Raw genomic sequence first — 24161 nt, forward strand, 5'->3', positions numbered from 1 at the left:
ATAGCGCCTTTTAGTCCAGAAATGAGGTACATTAATATTTGCAGTGATTACCAGTCAATTAAGTAATTTGTACTTGTGTTCTCACAGCTTCACCGCCACCCTTGCGTCCAATCCCACTGCCCCCAAGCAGCATCCAAGCCTCAGTTAACAGCTCCACATCCATCTGGCTACGCTGGGAGAAACCTCGCTTTAGCAATGTGCGCATCATCAACTACACGGTCCGTTGTAGTCCTACAGGAACCACCAACGCATCCCTGGTCTCCTATTACACCAGGTAAGAACATCTGGCTACACAGATGTAATTTATTGCGTAAGAGGCGATAGCGACTCTGGGTTAATTACCTTTTTAACAACCCTGCTGGTAGAATAGCTTTATTGCATATAGAGTAGACAAAATAATTTGTCAATGTGAGTCAGCCAGAAATAAAAACACAAACTTACGTAATGCCTGCAACCAAATTACCTTATTGTAGTTTGGTTGCAGCAGCCTGAACATAACACGTTATTGTCAAAAGGTAGGTATGTGTTTTTAATTAAAAATATATTAAACATAAAGCAACTAAATGTGATAAAACCTGACTAGATGTGTTGTGCCATGTTGGTGTGTTGTAGTTCTACACAGGAGATCCTGCTTGGGTCCCTGAAGCCCTTCACTCTTTATGAGCTGGCCGTGCAGTCTAATGGAGTGGACGTTATCGGACCCTTTAGTAACACCGTGGAGGAGTCCACTCTTCCTGACCGTGAGTGTCCTCCATGTCAAGATTTTCATGTTGTCGTAGCATGATGATCAACCCTCGACTAAAGATCACATGTAGGTGCAAATGTGCTGGTGAACATATTGAATGGCCAGGGTTCTCACAAATAATTTTTCAGAGGGTACGGGGATCGCGTGGTGCGTGAGCGAGCGCCTCTTGTGTGGATATTTTATTTATTCATTTTTGTTCCAGCTTTACTTTAAACCGAAATGTTTTTTGTTATTATTGGTGAGGGTGTTGATGAATGTAGTAGTTAGAGAGTTATTCATGCTTGGTATAGGTCCTCCACTAATAAATTACCAATGAACAAAATACTTACATACATTTATTTAACAAAACACATTTGAAGTACTTTTTTGAACAATTTTTAACTTCTTATACCTCACATTTTCTGCCGGATACGACACCAAGTCGTCGATTGTAGCAATGTTCACATCAGGTCCAAACAGATTTCTCTGAATTTCCTTTTTATTTAGGTTTTTGTAAAGCTTTTTTCCACATTTATTAAATACTGTTATACTTATACTGTACGAAGGACAACACAAATATGTGTGTTCGAGCTACTTCTGATCTGTCAGAAGCATTTATTGTGAGCTTTTGCTGCACATCGGAGCAGCCACAGCCAGCAGTTAGCTGCTGACTGTGGCTCTGGGAGGACATTAAAGTGATTTTGGGGAGGAAAATGCACCAGAGAAGTACCCGCTGCAGATTCACCAACAGCGCTAACTGCTGATTGACCTTTAGTCAAAGAAGTATGGATCTAGTAAGACTGAATCTGAAGTCAACCCCAGGATAAGACATTACATCCTCACACATGTTTAGCTGTTTCAAAGTGAAACAGTTTCAGGGCCCCAGTACATTGATTGCCTTTAAGGATTTGAACACCACATTGCATTGTGTTTTTTCATTCAACCATTAACACCAGCTGGTACAGTGTGCTGGATGAAGCTCAGTATATGAGACAGAGTGTCGGATTGAATTATGATATGTATTTGACCAGTGGTTCTCAACCTGTCTGGCTTCAGGACCCACCATACACTCTTAAAGGCAAGCTACAATCTCAAATCAAGCAAAGTGTGAAATACTTAAATATATTTAATACAATTTTTGGAGCAAAAGAAGTTTACGGTTGAGATAAAATTAGAATAATGGCAGGGTAAGTTTAATGAATGACCTTAACTTAGTCTCCAAAGGTTGATAGCATTCTGTTGAAATAAACTGTATTTTATTTAAGTCAGAAACAAGAAGAACTGTGTGCGTGTGTGCGTGCATGTTTGAGCTTTATCCATACAGTAGGTAGAACGTCCATTCATGACACACTGTCTCATTTCAACAGAAATATGCTGTTTTGCTCTATTTGTATTTAGTATCTGTATTTAGATGCTTTGTGTGTATGCGTGTGTGCACGCATGCGTTAGTGCATGTGCAGGCCATGTGTTCATGTGTGTGTGCTTGCGTGTGTTAGTGTGTGTGCAAGTGTTGTTCGTGTGTGTGTGCACACGTTTGTTGGTGTGTGTGCTTGCGTGTGTTAGTGTGTGTGCACGCGTGTGTTAGTGTGTGTGTGTGTGCTTGCGTGTTAGTATGTGCGTGCACACGTGTGTTAGTGTGTGTGTGCACGCGTGTTAGTGTGTGTGCACGCGTTTTTAGTGTGTGTGTGCTTGTGTGTGTTAGTGTGTGTGCTTGCGTGTGTTAGTATGTGGGCGCTTGGGTGTGTTAGTGTGTTTGCACGTGTTGTGTTAGTGTGTGTGTGCACGTGTTGTGTTAGTGTGCTTGCGTGTGTTAGTGTCTGGATGCATGTGTGTGCTGCTTTGACACTTAGAGTATGTGCTTTTTCAGAGTGTTGGCAATCCTGAGTCGACGGAGCTGTTGTGAATAGCCGACAATAACTGTCTGTAATAAAACACTTAGGCGTGAGGAGCAGCTCCTGTGTGTGCACTATGTGTCACTTAGGTGAGGTTGGTTGAGAAGGAGTGGGTGGCCGTAATGATATTATTACCAACAATCACCTCATCGCACACCGCTGCACCACGTATCATCACCTGTGCCTCGGCCCCTGCCCATTCTGCCCCGCATGGCTCTACCCAGCTGGACTCAGGTGGTGAAGACATGAGGACACAGATGGTCGTCACACAACATGCCATCCCCTCCCCTTTCCCCCCACCCCCATGGCAGAATACATTCCCCAGCTGTGAGTCCTCCTTTCCAGGTCTAATTACTGACCCTGTCCTCATTTCCCCTTCAGGGCCCTCCACCCCTCCAGAGGAGCTGCACCTGAGGGCTGTGGACTCATCATCTGTGCTGGTTAGCTGGCGCCCTCCACTGGAGCCTAACGGGATTATCATAAGATACAGGATTTTGTACAGCTGGAACCTCAGCGAGCCAGTGCACATGTGGAAAAATCTGTCTCAGGATGGTCAGTTTTTAAACAAACATGTCAATTATAATGTGTCTTCATGGGTTTTTTTTGTTTTTTGTTTTTTTATACTTGTAATATTTTGCCACCTTTTTATTTTCTTGATGTCAGTGTTTTTCTTTTTCCAAGGGAATATCACCAGTGTGGAGGTACAGGGTTTGTCTAGTGGTATACGCTACTTTTTTAAGCTGGGAGCTTCGACAGATGTGGGGCCTGGGCCATATACACCCATTAAGGATGTTTACACTCCACTTCAGTCATACGGTATGTATTAGGTCAGTGTTTCTCAAATGGGGGTACGCGATGGCACTACAGAGGGTACTATAGAGAGAGAGAGAGAGGAAAAATAACAAATGAAAGCATTCAAAATATGGGGTTTTATAATGTTTATTTTTAGTTAAAATGCTAATCATTAGGGGTGTACCGATACACAAAAATCACGTTTCGGTACCTCGGTTTTGAGGTCACGGTTCAGTTCATTTTTGGTACAGTATGGAACAAAATGCAAAACATAAATTTGCTTGTTGTTTACTCGAAACCTTAGTAAACCAACAATGTATTTAACATTATACATAATATGAAAATAATGTAAAAAAAAAAAAAAAAAAAAAAAAAAAAAACAATACTTGTAAAGTGCTGCCTGGTAATACTATTCTCAAACAATAAATACATTAAATATTATAGAAATAAGCTCACAGCTTGTTAACAGCTTTTAACAAACAAAAAGTACATCAGAGTTCCAGCACGTAGCCCTTGGTTTAGACCTTCATATTTTTGACCAGAAAAATGTACTTGTCCACATTGTCTGCAGTAAGTGCAGATCTGCTGGCAGCGACAAATGCAAAACGTAAATTTGCTTTTTCATTCAAAACTTTAATAAACCAACAATGTATTTAAAATTATACAGAAAAAACAAACAAAAAATACTATACTGCTGTAAAGTGCTGCCTGGTAATAATATTCAAAAACAAAAAATACATAAATTCTTATCAAAATAAGCTCCTCACAGCTTGTTAACAGCTTTTATCTATGCTGCTATAAAGACTCCGATGGCAGTTGTTATAGCTTTGGCCAGTCAGCTGCGTTTGCACTAAGGACGTTTTTTTTCTTGTCGCAGTGATATTCACACTCGGGTGGTGTCATTTAAAGTGAGTTAGCATGTTCGTCGTGTTCTCGGAAACATACCTGATCTCAGCTGAACAATGTTGACACACTGCCCTCGTTTTATCCACTTGTCTTTCTCCATTGCAGTATTTCACCCGGAAGCCGAAGTGTTCTCAAGCAGCAGACTTTAGCAACAGGGGAGGGTCCTCCAGCTCTGTTTTTTCGCTCGCATTAGCCATGACGTACAGGGGCTGCAGCCGTTACTACTTGGCACATGTAGCTACAGGCGGAAGCAAACACACGCAACTTCCGTTCCAGTCCGGGAACTCACCCGTACACAACCCTGTACCCGAACGTCCTGTACCGAAACGATTCAATACATACAGTACATGTATTATTACACCCTTAATAATCATACTAAATATTACCAGAAACTCACAAAACGACAACAAAAACACACAAAATAAGAGAAAAATATACTGAATAATAAAAACAACAGACAAACAACACAATGACACCAGAAACACACACTCAGAAGCGTCAGGTGTACTTTCACAATATATGGTGGACGCGCTTCTAGGAAGCGTCGGAGGTCCCGATGCGCGTCCCAGGCCTCCCGTGCGTTGCGTTTTTTAAGCTTTTTGCTCGGTGAATGCTTTTGACATGTGTCTGGCTGTTGAGATTGTTGAACTTTTGGGGCATACCGCGGCGCATCGACCGTGACAAATTCAGAATAATGAAAAAAAAACAGAGACAGATGGACAGGCGCTCTTCTGCTGGAATAGAGCGCCTGTAGGTGGTGTCCTGATAGAAGATGCGAGCACCGATGCGGGTCAGCAGGTCGTCAAACTGTGCACAGGAGAGATAAAAGTAGCGCTGAAAGCGACTCTCGTCCAAGTGCAACTCTGGTAAATCCAGAAACGGCGCAGAGGCGCAAATAAAGCCAAGCCACTCTCTCGATATTGTAGAGCCGATGAATGGGAGTCAGAGGTGCCGGGTTCAGCAAGGAACTCTTTATAGCCCTCTGACATCACAGTGCACACACTAACACCAAAATACATCCAACCAGAAACGCAGCCTTCTCAACACAATGTTCCCCACCACTTCACAGTCACTGGGTGAATTATGAATGTAACTGATCATCACAATATTATCCATTGTATGAACACCACTGGCAACAGAGAAGCCCCTCCCATTGACGCGCTCTTTTCCCAACTTGTTTCGGACACGTGTCCTGAGCATCTTCGCGCTGTGACAAGCATCTGATTCAGTGAGCACAAGCGTCCAACTAAAGGCGTGAAGCACGATTTTGGCGCCTTTGGTGTGAACGCTGCATAAGAGAGAAAAATATTTTGACGTCAATGCTCTTGTTTTTTTTTATTTATTTATGTATTCCCCTTATGTGTTTTTTCCCTCTTCCAATAGAACTTGATGTCCATGCTGTAATAGGAATCATCATTGGTGTGTGTCTGGGACTGATATGCGTTCTCCTCTGCATGTGTAATAGCTTTCGTAACAGCAAATCCAGGTTGGTTAATTTACCACTCATTGACTTTAATTGCAATCTCGTTTCTATAAGCATAAATGCTGTTCATAAAACCTTGTGTTGGCAATCAGCTCATCCCTGTGTCTTCTCTTCTTTTTTTCTTCTTAACATTACTCCAAAAAGTGACGTATCCGTGGATCTTCACTCTACAGCCGTGACGCCTCAGTACAGGGAAGGAGGTTGCCCCAAGAACTCTGACATGCCAGAGTGTAATGATTGTCATGAGCTGGAGACACTGATGCCCCTGGGCAGTCATGAGTCTGATCCATTGCGAGCAGAGAGCCCAGAGGAACAGAGTCTGATGGCAAGTGTTAATCCAGGGGAGGGGGAGGATGCCCCAGCACCTGAACCCGAGGTCAAAACCTACAAGGGGGGAAGCAAAACCCCAGATGGGTCTTGGATATTCTCAGTGTCCATTCATATATATTTTATTCATTCTTTAATGGAGTGGTATCGTTTGTGTTGTTTATTTTGCAGGCTGCTTGGAACGGCTCTGTGAGCCACAACTGGGCCAACAGAATCACCAGATACAGAGACACCATTTCAGAAGATTCTCCAACCCTCAATAATGGTGCTCTCACCATGCTGATTACTGATAATGGCATGGTAAGTTAATGAACTAAATACAGTGGCTTTCTATTGCTAAGCATTCGTCTTTGGCAAGGCACTTTAGCCTCATTTAGCCTGAGGGCACAACTCACTATGAGACAGAAATTAGTGAATTACCACCAAAAAATGTGTTTATTTATTTATATTAATTTATTAAGGAGGGACAGAACAGAGGTCATTATTGCATTTTAAATAGCAACCGATGTCATGTCAGTTATACATACAACATGCTAAAATATAAATAATTTACAAACTTTCAAGATTATTCGCAGGCTTGGTTTAACTTTAACCAGCGCTTTCATTTGCAGTTAACCTCTTCATCCCCAATGGACCCACCGGAGGGGGCAGCTCCAACTTCCGTGACACTCACGTATCATAATGTTGTAAAAAATGAATAAAATCACACATTCTATACCTCTCCGTAATCCTAAGAAACTCAGCTAAAACTGTAGCTAACCCACATTCAGAACAAAAGACCACAGCGCACCCACCAGGCCATTTTGTTCAAAGATGGAAAAGTCGACAACTCTGCAAACTCGGTCTTTTTCAGTTTTCTGCTTCACAAAATAAACACAGATCTCTATAACAAGAGCCTACGTGAAACTACAGGCCATGCTGAATCGACTGATTTACAGGTCGGGTATGTTATGTACCAAAACACCGCGACAAAATCGGAAAATACACAGCAGAAAATTTCAGCAATGACGACAAATGGTGTCTTACCTTTGTTGTTTCTTATCAAAAGTTTCTCCAATGTGCATAAAACTCCATATTTTGATAAATCCAAATCGTGTCGTCAGATAAACACCGCCATTACAGATGACCAGCCATTTCACAGTCGGGAAATCTGTCCAATCCGTGTCAAACATTCTGATTGGTCAAAGCACTGCTGAACGAGACCCAACTATAACTGTGGAACCAAAAATAGCATTACGCATGGCACTACCGAAACCTAGACCTGTTTTTTTCAAGCCAAATTGCAACATCTAGTGGTCAAACACGAGACTAATAATGATTGGAATCAATTTCACTGACATATTACAGTTCCCAAGCTTGTGGAAAACTTTGGCACAGTTGTGGGAAAGTGGGCTTCCGCCTGAACTTTTTTGTACAAAAATGTGTTTATAGCGTTCGATAATGAGAATTTACTTTATATTTGATGTAAATCTCCAGTTTTTTTTGGGTGGACTACATATTTCTGTATTTAAAACATGATTTATTGTCACTCAGTATCATATGTTTACAAAATGTCACATTATCTGTAGCCGCTAAGGGTTCTACTTCCATCTGAACAAAAAATATCTATGTACGTCATATAAAAGCTTAGAAAAACATTATTGTTATGGGTATACGATTTTCAGTGAAAAGTGGCTGGAGCTTAAGAAGACACGTTCAGATCTGTGAGGGTTTTGAGTTCAGCAGGTAGGTTGTACCAGATCCGTGGACCCTTTACTGTGGAGGTACTTTGACTGAAAGTGGTCTTACATTTGGCTCGTCTACAGTCATTGTTGGCTGCACCTTTTGTGGTGACACCGCAGGGGTTACATTTCTCTATCATTTTACCCACAATGTCTGGCACAAGATGTATACACATTTAAACTGTAATTTTAAGAATGTGAATTTAATAAAACTATCTAGACTTAAAGGAGCATAGAGCAGGATTTGGGAAAAAATAAATAGGAATTTTAAGTTTTTTAATGCTAATGGTTGATGAAGCACTTTAAACCAAAGAGAATGAGTTCACACATATTTCTACCTTTTGCCTTAAAAAGATTGTGCGATACATTTTGTCTGATTTTCCCGCCCAGTTCTGTGGACGTGGAGTCAAGAGCTAAAAAGACGGCTTAAAGACGAGCACGGTGGACTAAACTACTGTTTGGTTCCACAGATGAATGCAGAGGCATGTGTACAGGTCTTGCAGTAAACAGTCAATAAACGGAGAGTAAATAAATAACCGTGTCACAGCGGATCAGGCTGCATTTTCTCGTCCGAGTCCGACACAACAGTGAAAAACTGTTTTTTTTTTCTCAAAGAAATGACATATTTACCTTTGTTTTAGTGGTAAGCATCAATTTCATTAACAAACCACTTTTAATGTCAACATCAGATCAGTGCACGGATAACAAGAGAAAGTGAAACACAAACAAGAGACAGGCAAGAGACCCATGAAATCTATTTATATAATCCATGTATCAAAGATAAGGACAATCCATGTTATTGTGCAGTAAAAGGAACGTTTCAACGGTGTATTCCTTTATAATTGTTCCCTGCTCCATTCTCTTTGGATCACAGCTCTCCCTGTTTATTCTTCAGGGCTACATCAGCTGTGGCTGCTACTGCACTCACTTCAGACCACGCGCAAACGACACTATGTGATTGAACCCGAACCCGTCCACCAGTTCTAAATATCTGTCCGAACAAGACCAGACCGGTGCCTTCGGGTCCCGTCAGGGTTTGGTCTGTCATCCATCCTCTAGTTACAGTATCAGCTCTGTTGATAAACAAACATTAGATGCGCGTTCCTGCGGCGGTTTGGCTGATGGCTGCAGTTACACTAACCGCTGTGGTGTCACTATGGTGACTGATTTTTTTTTTTTTTTCTTTTTTAAACTTACAGCACACGGTATTCCCAGACAGTCTCCCAATGAAGTACTAATCATGCCCAGCTCTGTTTAGCTTGTGAGATCGGACTTAATCAGAGCGGTATGGCTGTAAGCTGGAGTCTGATTTCTAAATCCTACCCTATGCTCCTTTAAAGGATGTGTTTTTCTATAATTGTAGAGTAGTGCCACCTCATGGGCTTTTTATCCAGCACTTTTAATGCCTATTAATAGTGAAATACTTGTCCATCCTAAAGTGCAACTTTGATGCATTAAGATTGTGTTTCTGAGGGGTGTTTAAATATAATTCCTATTTATTTCACATTTTGGCTGGTTGCTGATTATGTTGATAAGGCCATGAAAAGAAAAGGAAACAATAATGTAGTTTTTTTGTTGCAGGCAGAGGAGAAAGTAACTGATTACAAGTACTCACAATATAGGAATTCAGTTGCTTATATGTGCACTTGTACTTTTTTGAGTATATTTCCAAATCAGTAATTTTACTTGGTCTTAAGTATGTTTTAAAAGAAGAAAAGTAATTAATTACATTTCTACACCAAACAGTTACTGAGTAAATTATTATAATTTTTTTTGTTTTTAAATGATCAACGGACTACTGTGAAACTACAAAAAATGAAACGACTAGACAACAATCAAATGCAACACATCATAGCCGACCAATCAGATTAAACGTAATGCACCGCGCCAAAACAGCATTGAATGCTGGTTATTTAGTTTTAGAGATCATAAATTTAGCTATACTTCGAGCTTATGAATTTATTTATTCATTTGTGCAAAAAATACATCTGCACACTTGTGTAGTTGCCAAGCTTTTGGTCAAAGGAAGTAACTAGTAACTTTCACTTTGAGCACTATTTAATTGAGCTACTTTTTACTTGTACTTGAGTATTTCATGTTTGGCTTACTTGACTTTGTACCTGAGTACAATTTCATTCAAGTAACAGTACTTCTACTTGAGTAGGATATATCAATACTCTTCACACCTCTGGTTGCAGGCCTTAGAAGACCATCTGGGTACGTCGCTATGCAGTAACCAGGTGGAGGCTGAAGTCATCGTTCACTCTGAGCTGTCCAACCCAGGGACGGGGAGAGAGAAGGAGGAGGGCGACAGTGAGAAGGACACCATCTCCACAGAGGAATGTTCATATTCACAGGACAGATATTCTCCTTTGAGTGAGACAAGTCTGTCCAGGGAGGAGGAACCTTTAGAAAAACAATCACCGGCCCAAAGTTCTTCTTTTACTCTTACCACTGTAACATTGGTGGCAAATTGCAACAGAGAGCTAACAGGCCAAGGACAACGGCCAATAGCTGACACAGAGCTGCAGCAAGACATTGGGCTAACAAATGGCTTCCACTCTCCTAAGACTGTGAGGTCAGTGCTGAGGTCAGAGCATCTGGATAATGGGGACTTAAGACACTGCCCTGCTGCATCAGGAAAGGTTATCACTGCTGGGCTGTCTCCGTCTCCCTTCGTCAGCTCCGGCCTCGTCCACTCTACCTCAGCAGCACAAACTTATCTGTGCCCATAACGTCTGTATGTAGGGCATCGCATCGGCTACCTGTACTGACTGGGTATTAACGTACGCAGGCAACATCCACATTGGTCATTTAATGTACCTAATCATTGTTTTTATTCAATTTTTTTCAAAGTTTTATAGGTACTTTATAATCATTTTTATTCCTTTCCTTCATCTGTAGATACAGTGTACATATACACTATATTTTTAGTGATAAAGTACTGTATCTTGGGTATTACATTGCCATCACACTTTTCCTCTCCTGTCCATAGGAGAAAGATTGAGCTTAACCAAGCAGAATGAGGTGTAATCCAACTGGGAAAGAGAGAATTATCTGGGAATGTTTCCTCAGTGCGTGAGAAGGCAGGCGTGATGTCATCATCGAAATGTAGGTTGAACGTGAACATTCACTATTTACAGTGGCACTGAGAAACCAGCCTTAATCTCAACAACACCTGTGTCTCCCATCACCCTCGTGCTGTCTCAGGGTACACACACACACACAACACGCACACAAAACACACATATAAATGCTACATGTTTTGACTACCACAGTAATTCAAACAGTCAAGGGGAGAGTCTCATTTGCACATGTCCTAACTAGTGATGTGGCTCATGGAGGCATACTTTATATCGGTCGAATAATTCCAGTAAGTTAATTTTGTCTTTTTTTTTTTTTTTTTTGAAATATTATGTTAAGGTTTTTCATTTATTCAGACAAGAAAGAACTCATAGGGACACATGAAAACCTTCAGAAAATGCGTTGATGTAGTGCTGCATGATTATGGCCAAAATGATAATCAGGATTATTTTGATCAACTAGTGCAGCGCCCGTAGGAAGTGTGTCTTACTATGGAAAAGTGGGAGGTTAAGTAACTTTTTCAAGAATGGTTTACATGGGAGCTTTAATTCAGATTAAAAGTAAAATCCTCTTTAAACTGACCTTGTAAACACTTAATTCCTAATTCAAATTTAATTCTGATGCACACACACACACACAAATGCAATTTTTTTAATTGTTATTAGGGCCCGAGCACCAATGGTGCCTATGACCCTCACTGCTCATTGAGGACACCTGCTGGTCAATATTTACGGGGTGTTTTTTAGGATATTAGACCCACTTTAGTTAATTTTAAAAGCCCTTTATGCAGCTTTAAACTTATCCTGAGTTACCCTGTCAACATTGAGCTGTTCTGCAAAGCTGCATTTAAGACAATTTTATGAAATAATTCATGAACCGTATCATTGCAGTCCAAACAAATCCAACGCTGCACACCCTTAAACCAAGCAGCAGCCATGTTGAAAGTCTCAAAAATTTGGGGAAAATAAACCCAATAATTTCAAATGTACCAAAGGCTAACATAATAAATGGATCATTGCAGAGTGCAGAGCCCGTATTTTAAATGTACATTTTGCAGACGATCAGTTTCATTAATTCGTGGCAACCAAAATCGTGATCACGATTAAAATGTGATTAATTGTGGAGCTCTACTTTGATGCTTTCCTTATAAGAGGACTCGTATAGGGACACGTCAAGGCATATCACCTCTGAGGAAGACTAGTCGAAACAATGAAAGATAAATATTCCTGAAAAACCTTGTCTGAATAAATGAAACCTTAACAGATATTCATGTAGGTTGGTTCTGATTGCCTTGTTTAGAACGAGGAAAAAAGAAGGGAAAAAAAGACAAGATGTGATAAAACGTATCATGGCGTTAGAAAGATGTAAGTGATTCTCTCTTTTTTTCAGCTGTTTTCTACCCATGTGGGGTGGTTTTTTTTTTTTTTTTTGGAAACCAGGGAGAAATGCTTAATTTGACAAAAACATATTTTAATGAACAGAATTATTTGTTTTTTTAAATCAAACTTTGTGTTTATGCATTTCATTTGGGGGGGGGGTGTTTTTATTAGAATGGTTGCAGTGAAAGGAAACAGAGCAGTCCTTCTGTTAGCCCAGTCAGGGATGCACCCGTCTCCAAACACCATTCATCAGTTTGATTATTTTTCTAGTGTGTCAGATTTACGAAGCCATTCCATGTTTCAGTTTTTCTAAGAATCCATGGTTCGACTCCTGAACTATATTTGTTCTGGGTTTGTAGAAAATGTATTATATTTATTTGTCTTCCGGCTCCATGCCAGAAATCTGCAGAGAATGGCATAATTTATCCAAAAATTTTCACGTAAAAGATTTTGTTTTTAATTTGACAATGATCCTAAGCTGTTGAACATAAATCAATCTGAAAAAGAAAGAAAAAAAAAAAAAAAACGGAAAATAAACTACCATACTGAAAATAAAAAATGGAAAACTGGTGCATTCCTGTTCCTTATCAACAGCTCTACCTCATTTGTTTTCAGGACCGTTTCCAGTGTGGTTTTTGCTAGTTTTAACATGACTGGCATGTTTCTAAGACCTTTTCTTTACATACTGTAGATTGACTTTACAAACGATGGGGAGGAAAAAAAAAGTGTTTGACACTGACTGTATGTTTTTAAATTCGCTGAGGTTTTGTATTTCTGGTGCATTCGATGAGATTGATTGTATCTCTTGGTATAATGTTACTTGTCGGTACCACTAGCTGAAACATAAAGGCATGTCCATGCAGTGTGAGTTGCAGTTTTTAAATGTTGCACCAGCAACAAGCAATGTAAGCATTTGCTTTAGCTTGTTTGGCACCTGCAGGTAATGAATCATACTGCGACTTATTTTGTTGGACACATAAAGAAATAAGAAGGTGTTCCTTTTGCTGAATCTGGACTTTTTACACAAACACTGTCAAGAAAAATGAATTTATTGAATGTAGCAGGCACTTGGCAAGCCTCATCAAATTGACAAGTTATTTTGTAGACTGCTTTATTGAATATATGAATTGTATATTAGAGCACAAAATTATCTATCAAAGCTATTCTTGAGGGATCACTGTTAACTATTATATATGTATTTAAAATTTAGATTCAAAACAAAGTGGAAAAAAATTAAAAAGGGGGTAATCAGAGAGGGCACAGGAAACAAATAATTAGCTATCATAGTTGGTCAGAATGGTGTTGGTGTGTGTATGGTGTTGTACACTGGTCGTTTATAGGGTCCACATTTCTTATAATCATATGATTTGGCAAATGGGCGAATAGACCATGGTGCTAGAGTTACAGGTTACGCTCCAAACTCACCCTAAGTTTCACTATAAGGTAAACTATAAAAAATATTGAGATATGGAAATTATCCTCTGAAAAAAGCTAAACTAAATCTGCAAACTGAATGATTGAAAAGAAGTTTACGCATGTTACACAATTTTAGGAATGCACCACTGGTCTACTCGTCAAAGTCTAAATAACAGTAATTTCCATCAACCGTAGGAAGATAAATGACCAATAGTAAGTGTGTGACCTCTTATCCCCACATGCCTTTGTCACATTCATCACAGCAATGGCGAAGTCATTGGGTGGTTTGATGATGAAAAACTTATAGAAGCGCTCTCTTTAAGAGAATACAGTGTCGGCGGTAGTATAATACTTCAATTTAGTCACAATACATCGGAACCATCAAATAAAGTCATGCAGCACAGTATTACACCATCAGGGTCACCACGGTCATGAAATTCCTGGAAAAGTTATCGAATTTGATTTTCCAGTCTTGACAAGTCACAGATTTGGAAATATAGCCTATTTTATTTTAATGTTAAATCCCAAAGATGAAAAGTCAAACCGGCAGCATTATTGAGCGGGAATCACTAGATCTCACAAATTTACGCAAATTCACTCCCTGCCTCATTCATAAAACTGTGAGTAGGTAAGATCAGTTCAGCTGACGTACGGTAAAAACCAGGAAATGCTTATGCGGAAAAAGATCTTAGCGCTTCAGAACTAAGCCATGGAAATTCTGGTAAAATATTTTCGAAAAGTTTTGAAAAAGCATTGTGAAAAAGGTGTGGGAACCCTGGTTCCTTCTATAGCCCTATTGTGTTACAGTACACACAGGTGGAGGTGTGTGTGTCACTCTGTACATTGAAGACACTGATGCTCGTTGATTGGAATGAATGACAGTAACTTTAAAATGAATGTCACTTTTCTAAAAGCTCGAGCTGCACATGAGTAAATATGGTCAAAGATTGTCAGAAAAAGCTGACGTGAGTAATAAAACTGTAGTACACCCATTGCCTGCAGGTGGTGAAGTATTCACTTTTGTACGCTTGGTGTTTCACATGAAAAAAGGGTTCATTTAAAGTCAGATAGTCATCTACTTTTAATGTAACAAACCAGCATCAGTCTGTACAAATAAGATGTAAAATGATCCTATCAATAATGTGTCATACATGTCTGTGACGCTTTGACAAGTTTGCTGACGTGAAGTTGATCGAGAATGTTGACTTTTGAACTCCAAACAGAACTGTTGATTAGCTCTGTTGTTTGTTTCCTCTTCTCTCAGGGGATTTCTTTCTGTGATTCATCTGTAAAAATGAAGTGGATAAAACCTCTTCGTCCTATCTCTCTTGCCAACTATAATGTCCATATAACTGTAAACATCTCAGTAGCTTAGCTCCAACACATCAGCGTCGGCAATGTAAATAGTTTCTTACTTAATGTACGAAACGTTCTCAGCAGGTTTTCTTCACCTTGGTAATTGTGTTTACTCTCAAGGCTTCATTGCCCCTGAATTTATGAGCAAAATACAGGGTTTGGTACCTCAAATAGTTGTATTTTATTAGCCTTGCCATGTATGTACATCATCAAATCAAGTGTTTTTGTTGTCTTGCATTTGCAGTAATTTGATGGACAGAAATGAATGTGTTTTTTATAGCAAACCTGAGTCAAACATCCTTTTCTAGTTATTTGGGGACAAATAAGAGCATCAGATTTGAACAACTGTGTATGTTCAACGCACTTAAGTCTAATTTCCTATATTGTCATTAGGAGAGGAAAAAAAAAACATGTCTTATAAGACATTTTTTAGCTCAAAATAAAGAAAGGTTTCAAAAAGTTGGAGCAAATGAGCTTTTGTAAGAAGACACCTGCTGTAGCATGGTGTATGACAAACAATGATTTACAGCATTAGGATTTTGAGAATATGCATCTGCATATCAGACTTTTATCAAACCACCAAAAAACCAAGTGCGTTCATGTTTGACCCAGGTTATTTCTGAATACAGTTTGGTGCATCTCACTCTATTCTTCGAGAAACATGTGTTTTCAAAGGCATTCCAATTTGATATTGAACATACCTCGCTCGAACCGGGTCCGTTGTCATCCTTTGTGTGCTCTGTACCTGAAACAGAAAAGTTGTTGAATTCACAGAAGGTGTTCCTATACTGTCCTGATAGCCGAGGTCTTCCAGCATTTGCAGATCTTAAACCCAAAAATGTGACGAATACACTCAAAGCCTAACATAATTAAAAGCTGAGCAAGTGTTTTTTTCCTCTTCAGCAACAATTTTCTGTTATGTATATATGTAACAGATGGAGGGACGTGTGTAACTAAGAATGACCTTGTCCAATTGCACATTGGACATTGAGGATGCCCACTTTTCCATCAGACCTCTAATAGGAACACCATCTGTCAAATATACGCAACTTCAGAATCATCTTTTACCATTTTGTTAAGATGTAATGTTTGGGTAATTGTTTGGATTTCACCGTACCTCAACTTCTTTATTTTCATTCTTGTCGTTTTTCGAGATCCAGCACATTTCTTTGATCAGTAGAACATGTAAATGTGAACACCTAGTTATTCTATATGATGGGTTGTTTTTTTTTTTTTTTTTTACCTCAGCATGGGTTTTTCACTCATCACAGTAACTCGGATGGCCTAGTCGAGCAATGAAGGAGAAAAACAAATGAGGAGAGGATAGTGTAATGGAGACGTTGTTGGAGCAATTATTGAACTTTGGAAGGAAATCGAAGCTAAACTTGTGTGAGAGCCTCGATTGAAGGCAGGCCAAGGAGTCTTTGTTTCAGGAGAAAAAAGAGCGGAAAGGACATGCGCTCCGTACGGCTCGTGTACAGTACCTCTCAGTGCAGACGGCCATTAAACAAGTCTTTCTTCTCTACTCAGGTGCCCCATCTATAGCATAAAGACGAAGGGGATCATGCCAGCATATTCAGCTCAGTTACATGTCATTTTGGTGTCCAAGCCTCATTGTGAACCCATCGTGCACAGATGATCTATTTTGTACAAAATGCAGTCGGTGTTTATCTGTTACACAGCTTCTTCTCAGTATTCTCTGGTGCTTTGTGGTGAGCTGCCCTGTCCAGTGATGTCACACTATTGTGAGACTTGTTTTATTTGAATCTTGTTTTTATTTTTGGCACATTTTTTTATGTACACCAGCTTAAAGTCGACTTCTCAGAATGTGTGAGCACAGACTCGGGTTCTGTGTTCACATCCCACCAGCGACACTACTACAGCTACTCAAGACACCTTGCAAGCTTTGTGTGCCAAGCCAGACCTCATTGATTATAGACGCTACTGTAGGTGCCAGTCGTAGGGAGACCTCCTTAGACTAGCTCTTCCTCTTAGGCCATGAGCAACTTTGGACTATCCTCTTTACATTTATAGAAGTGCAATTTTCTTAGTCTGTAAACAACAGATGGATTACTCAGTGTTAGTCATGGCGACTTGTGATAGAAACATTGCTTGTTCTAAAGAATCGCTCACATCAAAGGTAGTGCTTGTGGTCTGTAGAATTATTTCCACTGTGGAACCATATGTGAAACATGTCAAATCTCACAGCATTTGTGGAAAACCTCTTCTCTGTAAATAAACATCAAGGAAAGATTTAATCAATGACCAGTGTTGTCTTTTTACAACAGTAAAAACAGCAGTTTTTCACAATTAAAAATGCATATATTTTTCATACCTGTTCATTTCAAATGAGTTAAATAATGTTCGGTATGACTCAACACAGTCAGAAACTTTTCTTTTCCTTAATTGGAGACAGTGGCGAGTTGTTGTTGTGAATAGCATGGATCTATTTGACAGGACAGAAAATGTACTCTTGATTCCAGACACAGACTAGCCAATTATGTATGTATATTTATATCTTTATTTATGGTTTGGGTAATATTCAGTTTTAATCTTTTTTTTTTTTTTTTTTTTTCTAAAACCGGATGAAAACTATGGAATTTAAAGATTTAAGGACTTTACATTGTCATTCATGCTAATGTGAATATGTATGGAAATAATTGCTGCCCCAGTCCACTAGAAAGCCCTTTTATAAATAAAACAGCAAACCACCCCTATACAGTATACAAATAGCAAGTATCAAGGCATCACAGCAGCTGCAGAATGTAACAAAAATAGAAATATAACATTATAAAAAACTATTTCTATTTTGTTACAATTATTTGTTTTGTTGAAAATCTTTATTGAGAGGAAAACTATATAAATAATATACATTTACATTAGGCATAATGTTTTCTGATATACTTTGGGTTTTGTGTTATTAAGTAGGAGCATCAAGTAATACAGAATAGTCACGAGGAACAGGAGGGAGGAACTGAATTAATCAGTCAGAGTGTGACAGATAAACACACAGATTTAAAACAAAACACCAAACCTGGTAAGAAATCTACAGAAAATCTATTATGTTGAAACACAATGAATTATTAAGGAATTATTAAAAATGAAACAAACAAAACCCCACAGTTGGTGGTTATTTGTAATTTCATTCATTTGTAAAGAACATCTATTTTTGTAGGAAATGGTTACAAAGGGAATTGTTTGAACTGATTAATTTGGACTGAAAAGTGAATTACCATATCGTTACAGGTGAGGACATTATTGGGCATTGCAATGCATGCACATTTGCCTTTTTAATTTATGGACATAGCAACTCTCTCCTGGCCTGCACTGCACACTTGTCTAATCACAAGAAACTAAATGAGTTCAATAAAGAATGTATTATGGGGCTTACAGAAAGAAGTTGTGCTTAAACCTACCACTAGAAGGCAGTATTGTATTTGCTTATACTTTGTCATGGAGACTCAGTAATGTGGTGGTGCCACTCCCATTGAGAAACGCTGCTGGAACTCTCATTTACTCCTGGTTTAGCTGTGACAAATGTCTGATATATGAAGCTTTTTGCTGATATTATAAGTTTTTTTTTGTCTGTGGTTTTTTGTCTTTTTTTTTTTTTTGGCCAACATCTGTATTAATTATTTAAGTGAATTGTGTGGCCAATTTTATTCTATTTTTTTTTTTTGCATGGATTTATAAAAGACACTAATGATAGTGCTGGAGATAACAAGGTCAGATGAGGGCATGAGAGGAGCTCTGAGGTGACAACACATAGTCCAATCCCCTGAAGAGTTCAATAAAAGCTTTCTCTGTCCAACAGAAAAGGTTGAGCTTTCCATCTTCAGCCACCAGTCACTGTAAATCAGAGAGGGAGGCTTTTCTGCACAAGCCTGGGATCAGACAAGCATGACTATACAGTAATGCTGTGCGATATAACGATATATACTGTATCATAGTGCAATATATATCGTAATGCGATACAACAATATACATTGTTGTGCCATATAATGATATATATTGTAGTGCAATATACATTGTAGTGTGATATAACAATATATATTGTAGTGCGATACAACAATATATATTGTCGTGCGATATAATGATATATATTGTAGTGTGATATAACAATATATATTGTAGTGCGATATAACGATATATATTGTAGTGTGATATAACAATATATATTGTAGTGCGATATAACGATATATATTGTAGTGTGATATAACAATATATATTGTCGTGCGATATAATGATATATATTGTAGTGTGATATAACAATATATATTGTAGTGCGATATAACGATATATATTGTAGCGTGATATAATGATATATATTGTAGTGCGATATAACGATATATATTGTAGTGCGATATAAAGATTTATATTGTAGTGTGATATAACAATATATATTGTAGTGCGATATAACGATTTATATTGTAGCGTGATATAATGATATATATTGTAGTGCGATATAACGATTTATATTGTAGTGCGGTATAATGATTTATATTGTAGTGTGATATAACAATATATATTGTAGTGCGATATAACGATATATATTGTAGTGCGATATAATGATTTATATTGTAGTGCGATATAATGATTTATATTGTAGTGTGATATAACAATATATATTGTAGTGCGATATAACGATTTATATTGTAGTGCGGTATAATGATTTATATTGTAGTGTGATATAACAATATATATTGTAGTGCGATATAACAATATATATTGTAGTGCGATATAACGATATATATTGTAGTGCGATATAATGATTTATATTGTAGTGTGATATAACAATATATATTGTAGTGCGATATAACGATATATATTGTAGTGTGATATAACAATATATATTGTAGTGCGATACAACGATATATATCGTAGCGCGATATAAAAACGTCTACCGTACGATACAGTGGCGTAACATCATGGTGAAAGGCCCCATGAAAAACATTTTTTAGTGCCCCACTCTACACACACACACCCACACACCCACATACACACTGAGATAAACTTCCTTCTTATTACAAGATTTGCTCTCACGCAGCCATCTTCATCCATCTTAACTGTTTTTCTTCATGAAATGCAATAGATCAGGTGCACGTATTTCAGAAATATGAGGTATTGATAGGTTTGAATCCCACTTCAAAATAAAGAGAAGGTGTACTCACTCATTAAAAGCTCATCTTACGGCTGTTTAATAGCTTTTTGTCCTGGCATCAGGTGACAGAGTAAAGTCGTACTAGTACAGTTGGCCTTAATAATCCCGTGAACAGGTCCACTGGTGCCGGGCACAGCCAAGACCACTTAGTCCGACCTCTGAGGCTGCGATGGCGGAGAAGTCTCTCTGGTCGTGTTAATGATGCCTGCTCTTCAGTGGAGCTAACTGGTAAGTTACTGTCAGCCTGTGGCGGGATGCTAACTGTTGCCTGGGTTTGAGTATAGAACTTGTATAACTTGATCATTTTAGCTTTATTCTCATCCTATTCCTTTCTTTCCTTCCCTTTTTGTGCAGCTTTTTTTTGTGCTGAATGATAATCATTGTGACTCATCATGACTGACAGGTGTCAATATGATTGGACAAATTGTCATGTCCCCCTCCCGTACCAGCCACTAGCGTTTCCTTACCGACAAGCCCCGATCTATTCCATTCACAAAAACGGGCATATCTGGTGCTTCTTGAGTTCTGCTTTTTTTTCCTTCCTTCCTTCATGGGCCCCATACGGCACTTGGGCCCCAGTGCACTGCACCGGTTGCATCGTCGATGGGTACACGTGGTACGACATAACCCTCTATCGTTTATATCGCTAATCTAATGTGTGTGGTCTTGGTGCCACTCTGTTGCTAAATTATCATGAAGCAGGTTAATCTACTCACAGCCTTTGTACTACCATGTTTACGTCACCCAGAGTTTATTAGTTTACAACACCGACATGCTGCGTTCACACCGCTGGTCCTGGTCGACGTGACTGAAGAAGGTTCGCCTTGTGTAATTCACCACATAGGAAGATTATTGCATGGGCATAATGGGCACATGCCCAGGGCCTGAGAGCCAATGGGGGCTCTGGAGTTTGTTTTTTTAATTATTTATTTAAAAAATATATTTGTATTAGAATTTTTGTGGGGGTTATTGACCAAACGAAAGCGAGAATTGTAGACCTAGCGATGTGTCGCTCTAGCACACCGGCCGGTGTTATAGGACCAAAACAAAGTCATTGTTCTGGACTGTAAAGGCAGAAAGCTGAAGTTTGCTTCCACAGATTGGTTGAAAATGGTTGCTAGAGTTATTTCTGAACAAAAAGAGTCACGGACATTACTTCTTCTTGATTAAATATAAGTAAACGTTATGTGTAGATTATGGATTGAGAGCTGATGCAGTGGTCAAGCGTTTAATATATTTTTACCAAATGTACATCTGTATAATGTGACTAAGCAATAAAACAATGAACACATATGATCTGTCTCTATTGTAATTGTGAGTCCAACACATGCTGGAGTTAAAAGCAGAAAACAAATTTTGTGTATGTAGCGTTACATACAGTATATGACAATAAAGTATAATGCATATTCTATATTAAACCGCAGTGTTAGTTTTACCTCTGAGGTAGTTTGAGAGGGAGGAGCTCACATTCTCACATTCTTATGTAGGGTAGGATGAGCCAGGATTGTCAGGAGGAGGAGTTTCTACTTTATGATGTCACAATGTAAGAAAACTCAAACTCTTTTTGCAAAATGTGGAATAACAAGGGAGGGAGGAAACAGATCTTTTTCAACTTTGGCCCTTAGAATGAGGAAAAAGAAATGTATATCACTGTAGTAAAACTACTATGAAATATTTTTTCATAATACTGCCCCTTTAAGTAATAAATACTTTATCGGGATGTACCGGAATATTGTTATCTGCATATAAATCTACCTATATCGTGGTTTAAAATTGTCTCCATATCGCACAGCACTACTACACATCATTGGATCTTTTTTGCATAGGCATCGAGAGATGCACACATCACTGCGTGATGAAAGCATCTCAGACTTTGCAATTTCCATCAGTGTCTTCAGATGGAATATAAATTGTTTGTGTGCATTGTGTTTGTGTCCTCTAGCAGTAGCTTGGTCTCTTGGCTACCTGATCCAGCCTCATAATTCAACAGGGAGGCAGGAGTGCTGCCCAGGGAGTCAGGTGAGGGTTGTACTAATGAGGTAGAGCACCGTGCCTGCAGGGAAATAACTGTGTGAACTTTTGAATCCGCCCATTCATTCTGCTACAGCTCCTACACAACTAGCGTTTTTACCATCAGCATCAGTCCTGCTTACCTCACTGCTGAGCTGCTTGTGCTTTACAATGCTTCAGGGCATACAATAGACGACCTCCTGAGTTGGCAGGTGTTTGTGAATAGATTTTTTTTTTCTGTTTGTGAAGTAACAGGCTGCCAAAATAAATACAAGATGAAAATTCAGGTTCAGACACCAAAATATGATTGTTGTCATCAAACACAGAGCAGAAGTGGAAAACTCACTTTTACTCAGGGGCAGTTCGATCTCAAAGGGCCACAGATTCTTTGTGGGGGATAAAAGAGAAAATTTAACATCATCGTACCCTAGTTTGAACTTCCAGGTGTGAATTATTTTACAGTAGGCTTGTACAAAATGACACAGCAAGAGCCTCACTTCAATAATCCTTGATTCAGTGACCAATTTTTTTTGTGTAATTTTCACAATTTGTGAAAGATCTCCACAAACAATTGTGATTTAAGTACAGGGAAAATGGAAGGCCCAGCCAATATTGTTTATTTTTATTGAATTTGTGAATTTGGATATCTACAACTGACTTATTTGGAAATTCACATAATAATCCATGTTTTCTCTGACTTGTTTCCTGCTTCTGTGGTCCGCATGGGATTCCCTAAACAGCCAGATTTGGCCCCTGGGTCCTAAGTTTGACACGTGGTGTAGAGCATTGGTTCCCAAACTTTTCACAGTACCGTACCTACGGTGACCGCAACATGGTTTAACTCCACAACATCAACTCCAAACACTTTTGTTTTGTGTTACGTTGTGGCGTTCGTCATTCTGTGTTGTGTTATTAGCTCTCAGGGCATGTTTTGTTGTGTTGTGGGTTTCTTTATTTTGTGTTGTGTTGTGAGCTTTGACGGCCACCGTATGTGCCCCTTCAGACATTTAACCTAAAACCATGTACCCCCTACTTCTACACACTAAAAAACATAGTGTAATAGCATGTACAATGCTCTACAGTGAAATGTGTCTCCTTTCCTGTAGAGGAATAATATATAATTGAAAACATATGACATTGAGGGGATGAAAAGAACTCTGCAATGTTTGGCTGAATATCATATTTGCACTGTTTTGATGAGTGAGACTGCATCAGGGGGCTTTGCATTTGTGGTAATATGGACTGCTGGTTGATTTATATTCTAGTCTTCAATGTTGTCACGCTGTTTTTAATTTAAACTCATGTACCCCCATGACAATTTGCTTACCCTTGGGGGTATCCCACTTTGGGAACCTAGGGTGTAGAGGAAATTGGCAAGTCAATTTGAATCATAATCAAGTATTTCTTGTTGTTATTGATGGCCATTGAGTTACATCTAAACCAACCTATTGGTTTAGATTTTGTTGTTTTTTAAAGCATCAATCACCTTCCCTCTGTTAAACTTGCAGTCCGTAACTCTCAGATCCCTCCCTCCCCGCTGCTCTTTTGCCCTGCCTCCAAACATTCCAAAGTCCCTCCCTCAGAGGAGCTAACCAGCTAACGTTACCTTGACAGCAACATCACAGTACTATAACATGCACCGTTAAAAGCATATTACTGCAGCCCTTCTCTCTCTCAATGTGCACACACCACTCTAGCAGCAGCAGCAGCAGCGTAACAACACAGTGTCACTCACAGCAGCCCACATGGAGTGCGCACATGAACAACACATGCCCTACATAGTTCTAGTGTAACAATTACAAATCAAACATAATATAAATCAAGCAGCAGTAAATACCTTTCAAGCAGAAAAGTCATCAATTCCATCTTCTACTCCTCCAGACCATACACTGTAAAAAAAAGACCACCGG

General features: G+C 39.0%; 1 protein-coding gene across 1 annotated transcript in view; it reads left to right on the forward strand.

The window, feature by feature from the left end:
* igdcc4 (immunoglobulin superfamily, DCC subclass, member 4) overlaps positions 1-17038 on the forward strand; it is a 108281-nt gene extending 91243 nt beyond the window's left edge. Inside the window, exons 13-20 of the mRNA XM_028441345.1 lie at positions 88-274; positions 613-740; positions 2998-3168; positions 3298-3432; positions 5698-5800; positions 5942-6122; positions 6296-6424; positions 10044-17038. Of these exons, the coding sequence (XP_028297146.1) occupies positions 88-274; positions 613-740; positions 2998-3168; positions 3298-3432; positions 5698-5800; positions 5942-6122; positions 6296-6424; positions 10044-10580 (1571 nt within the window). The 3' untranslated portion in view covers positions 10581-17038. The remainder of the gene's footprint in view (positions 1-87; positions 275-612; positions 741-2997; positions 3169-3297; positions 3433-5697; positions 5801-5941; positions 6123-6295; positions 6425-10043) is intronic.
* Positions 17039-24161: the final 7123 nt, after the last annotated feature.

The sequence above is a fragment of the Gouania willdenowi genome, chromosome 3, assembly GCF_900634775.1.
Source record: "Gouania willdenowi chromosome 3, fGouWil2.1, whole genome shotgun sequence".
Classification (NCBI taxonomy): domain Eukaryota; kingdom Metazoa; phylum Chordata; class Actinopteri; order Blenniiformes; family Gobiesocidae; genus Gouania; species Gouania willdenowi.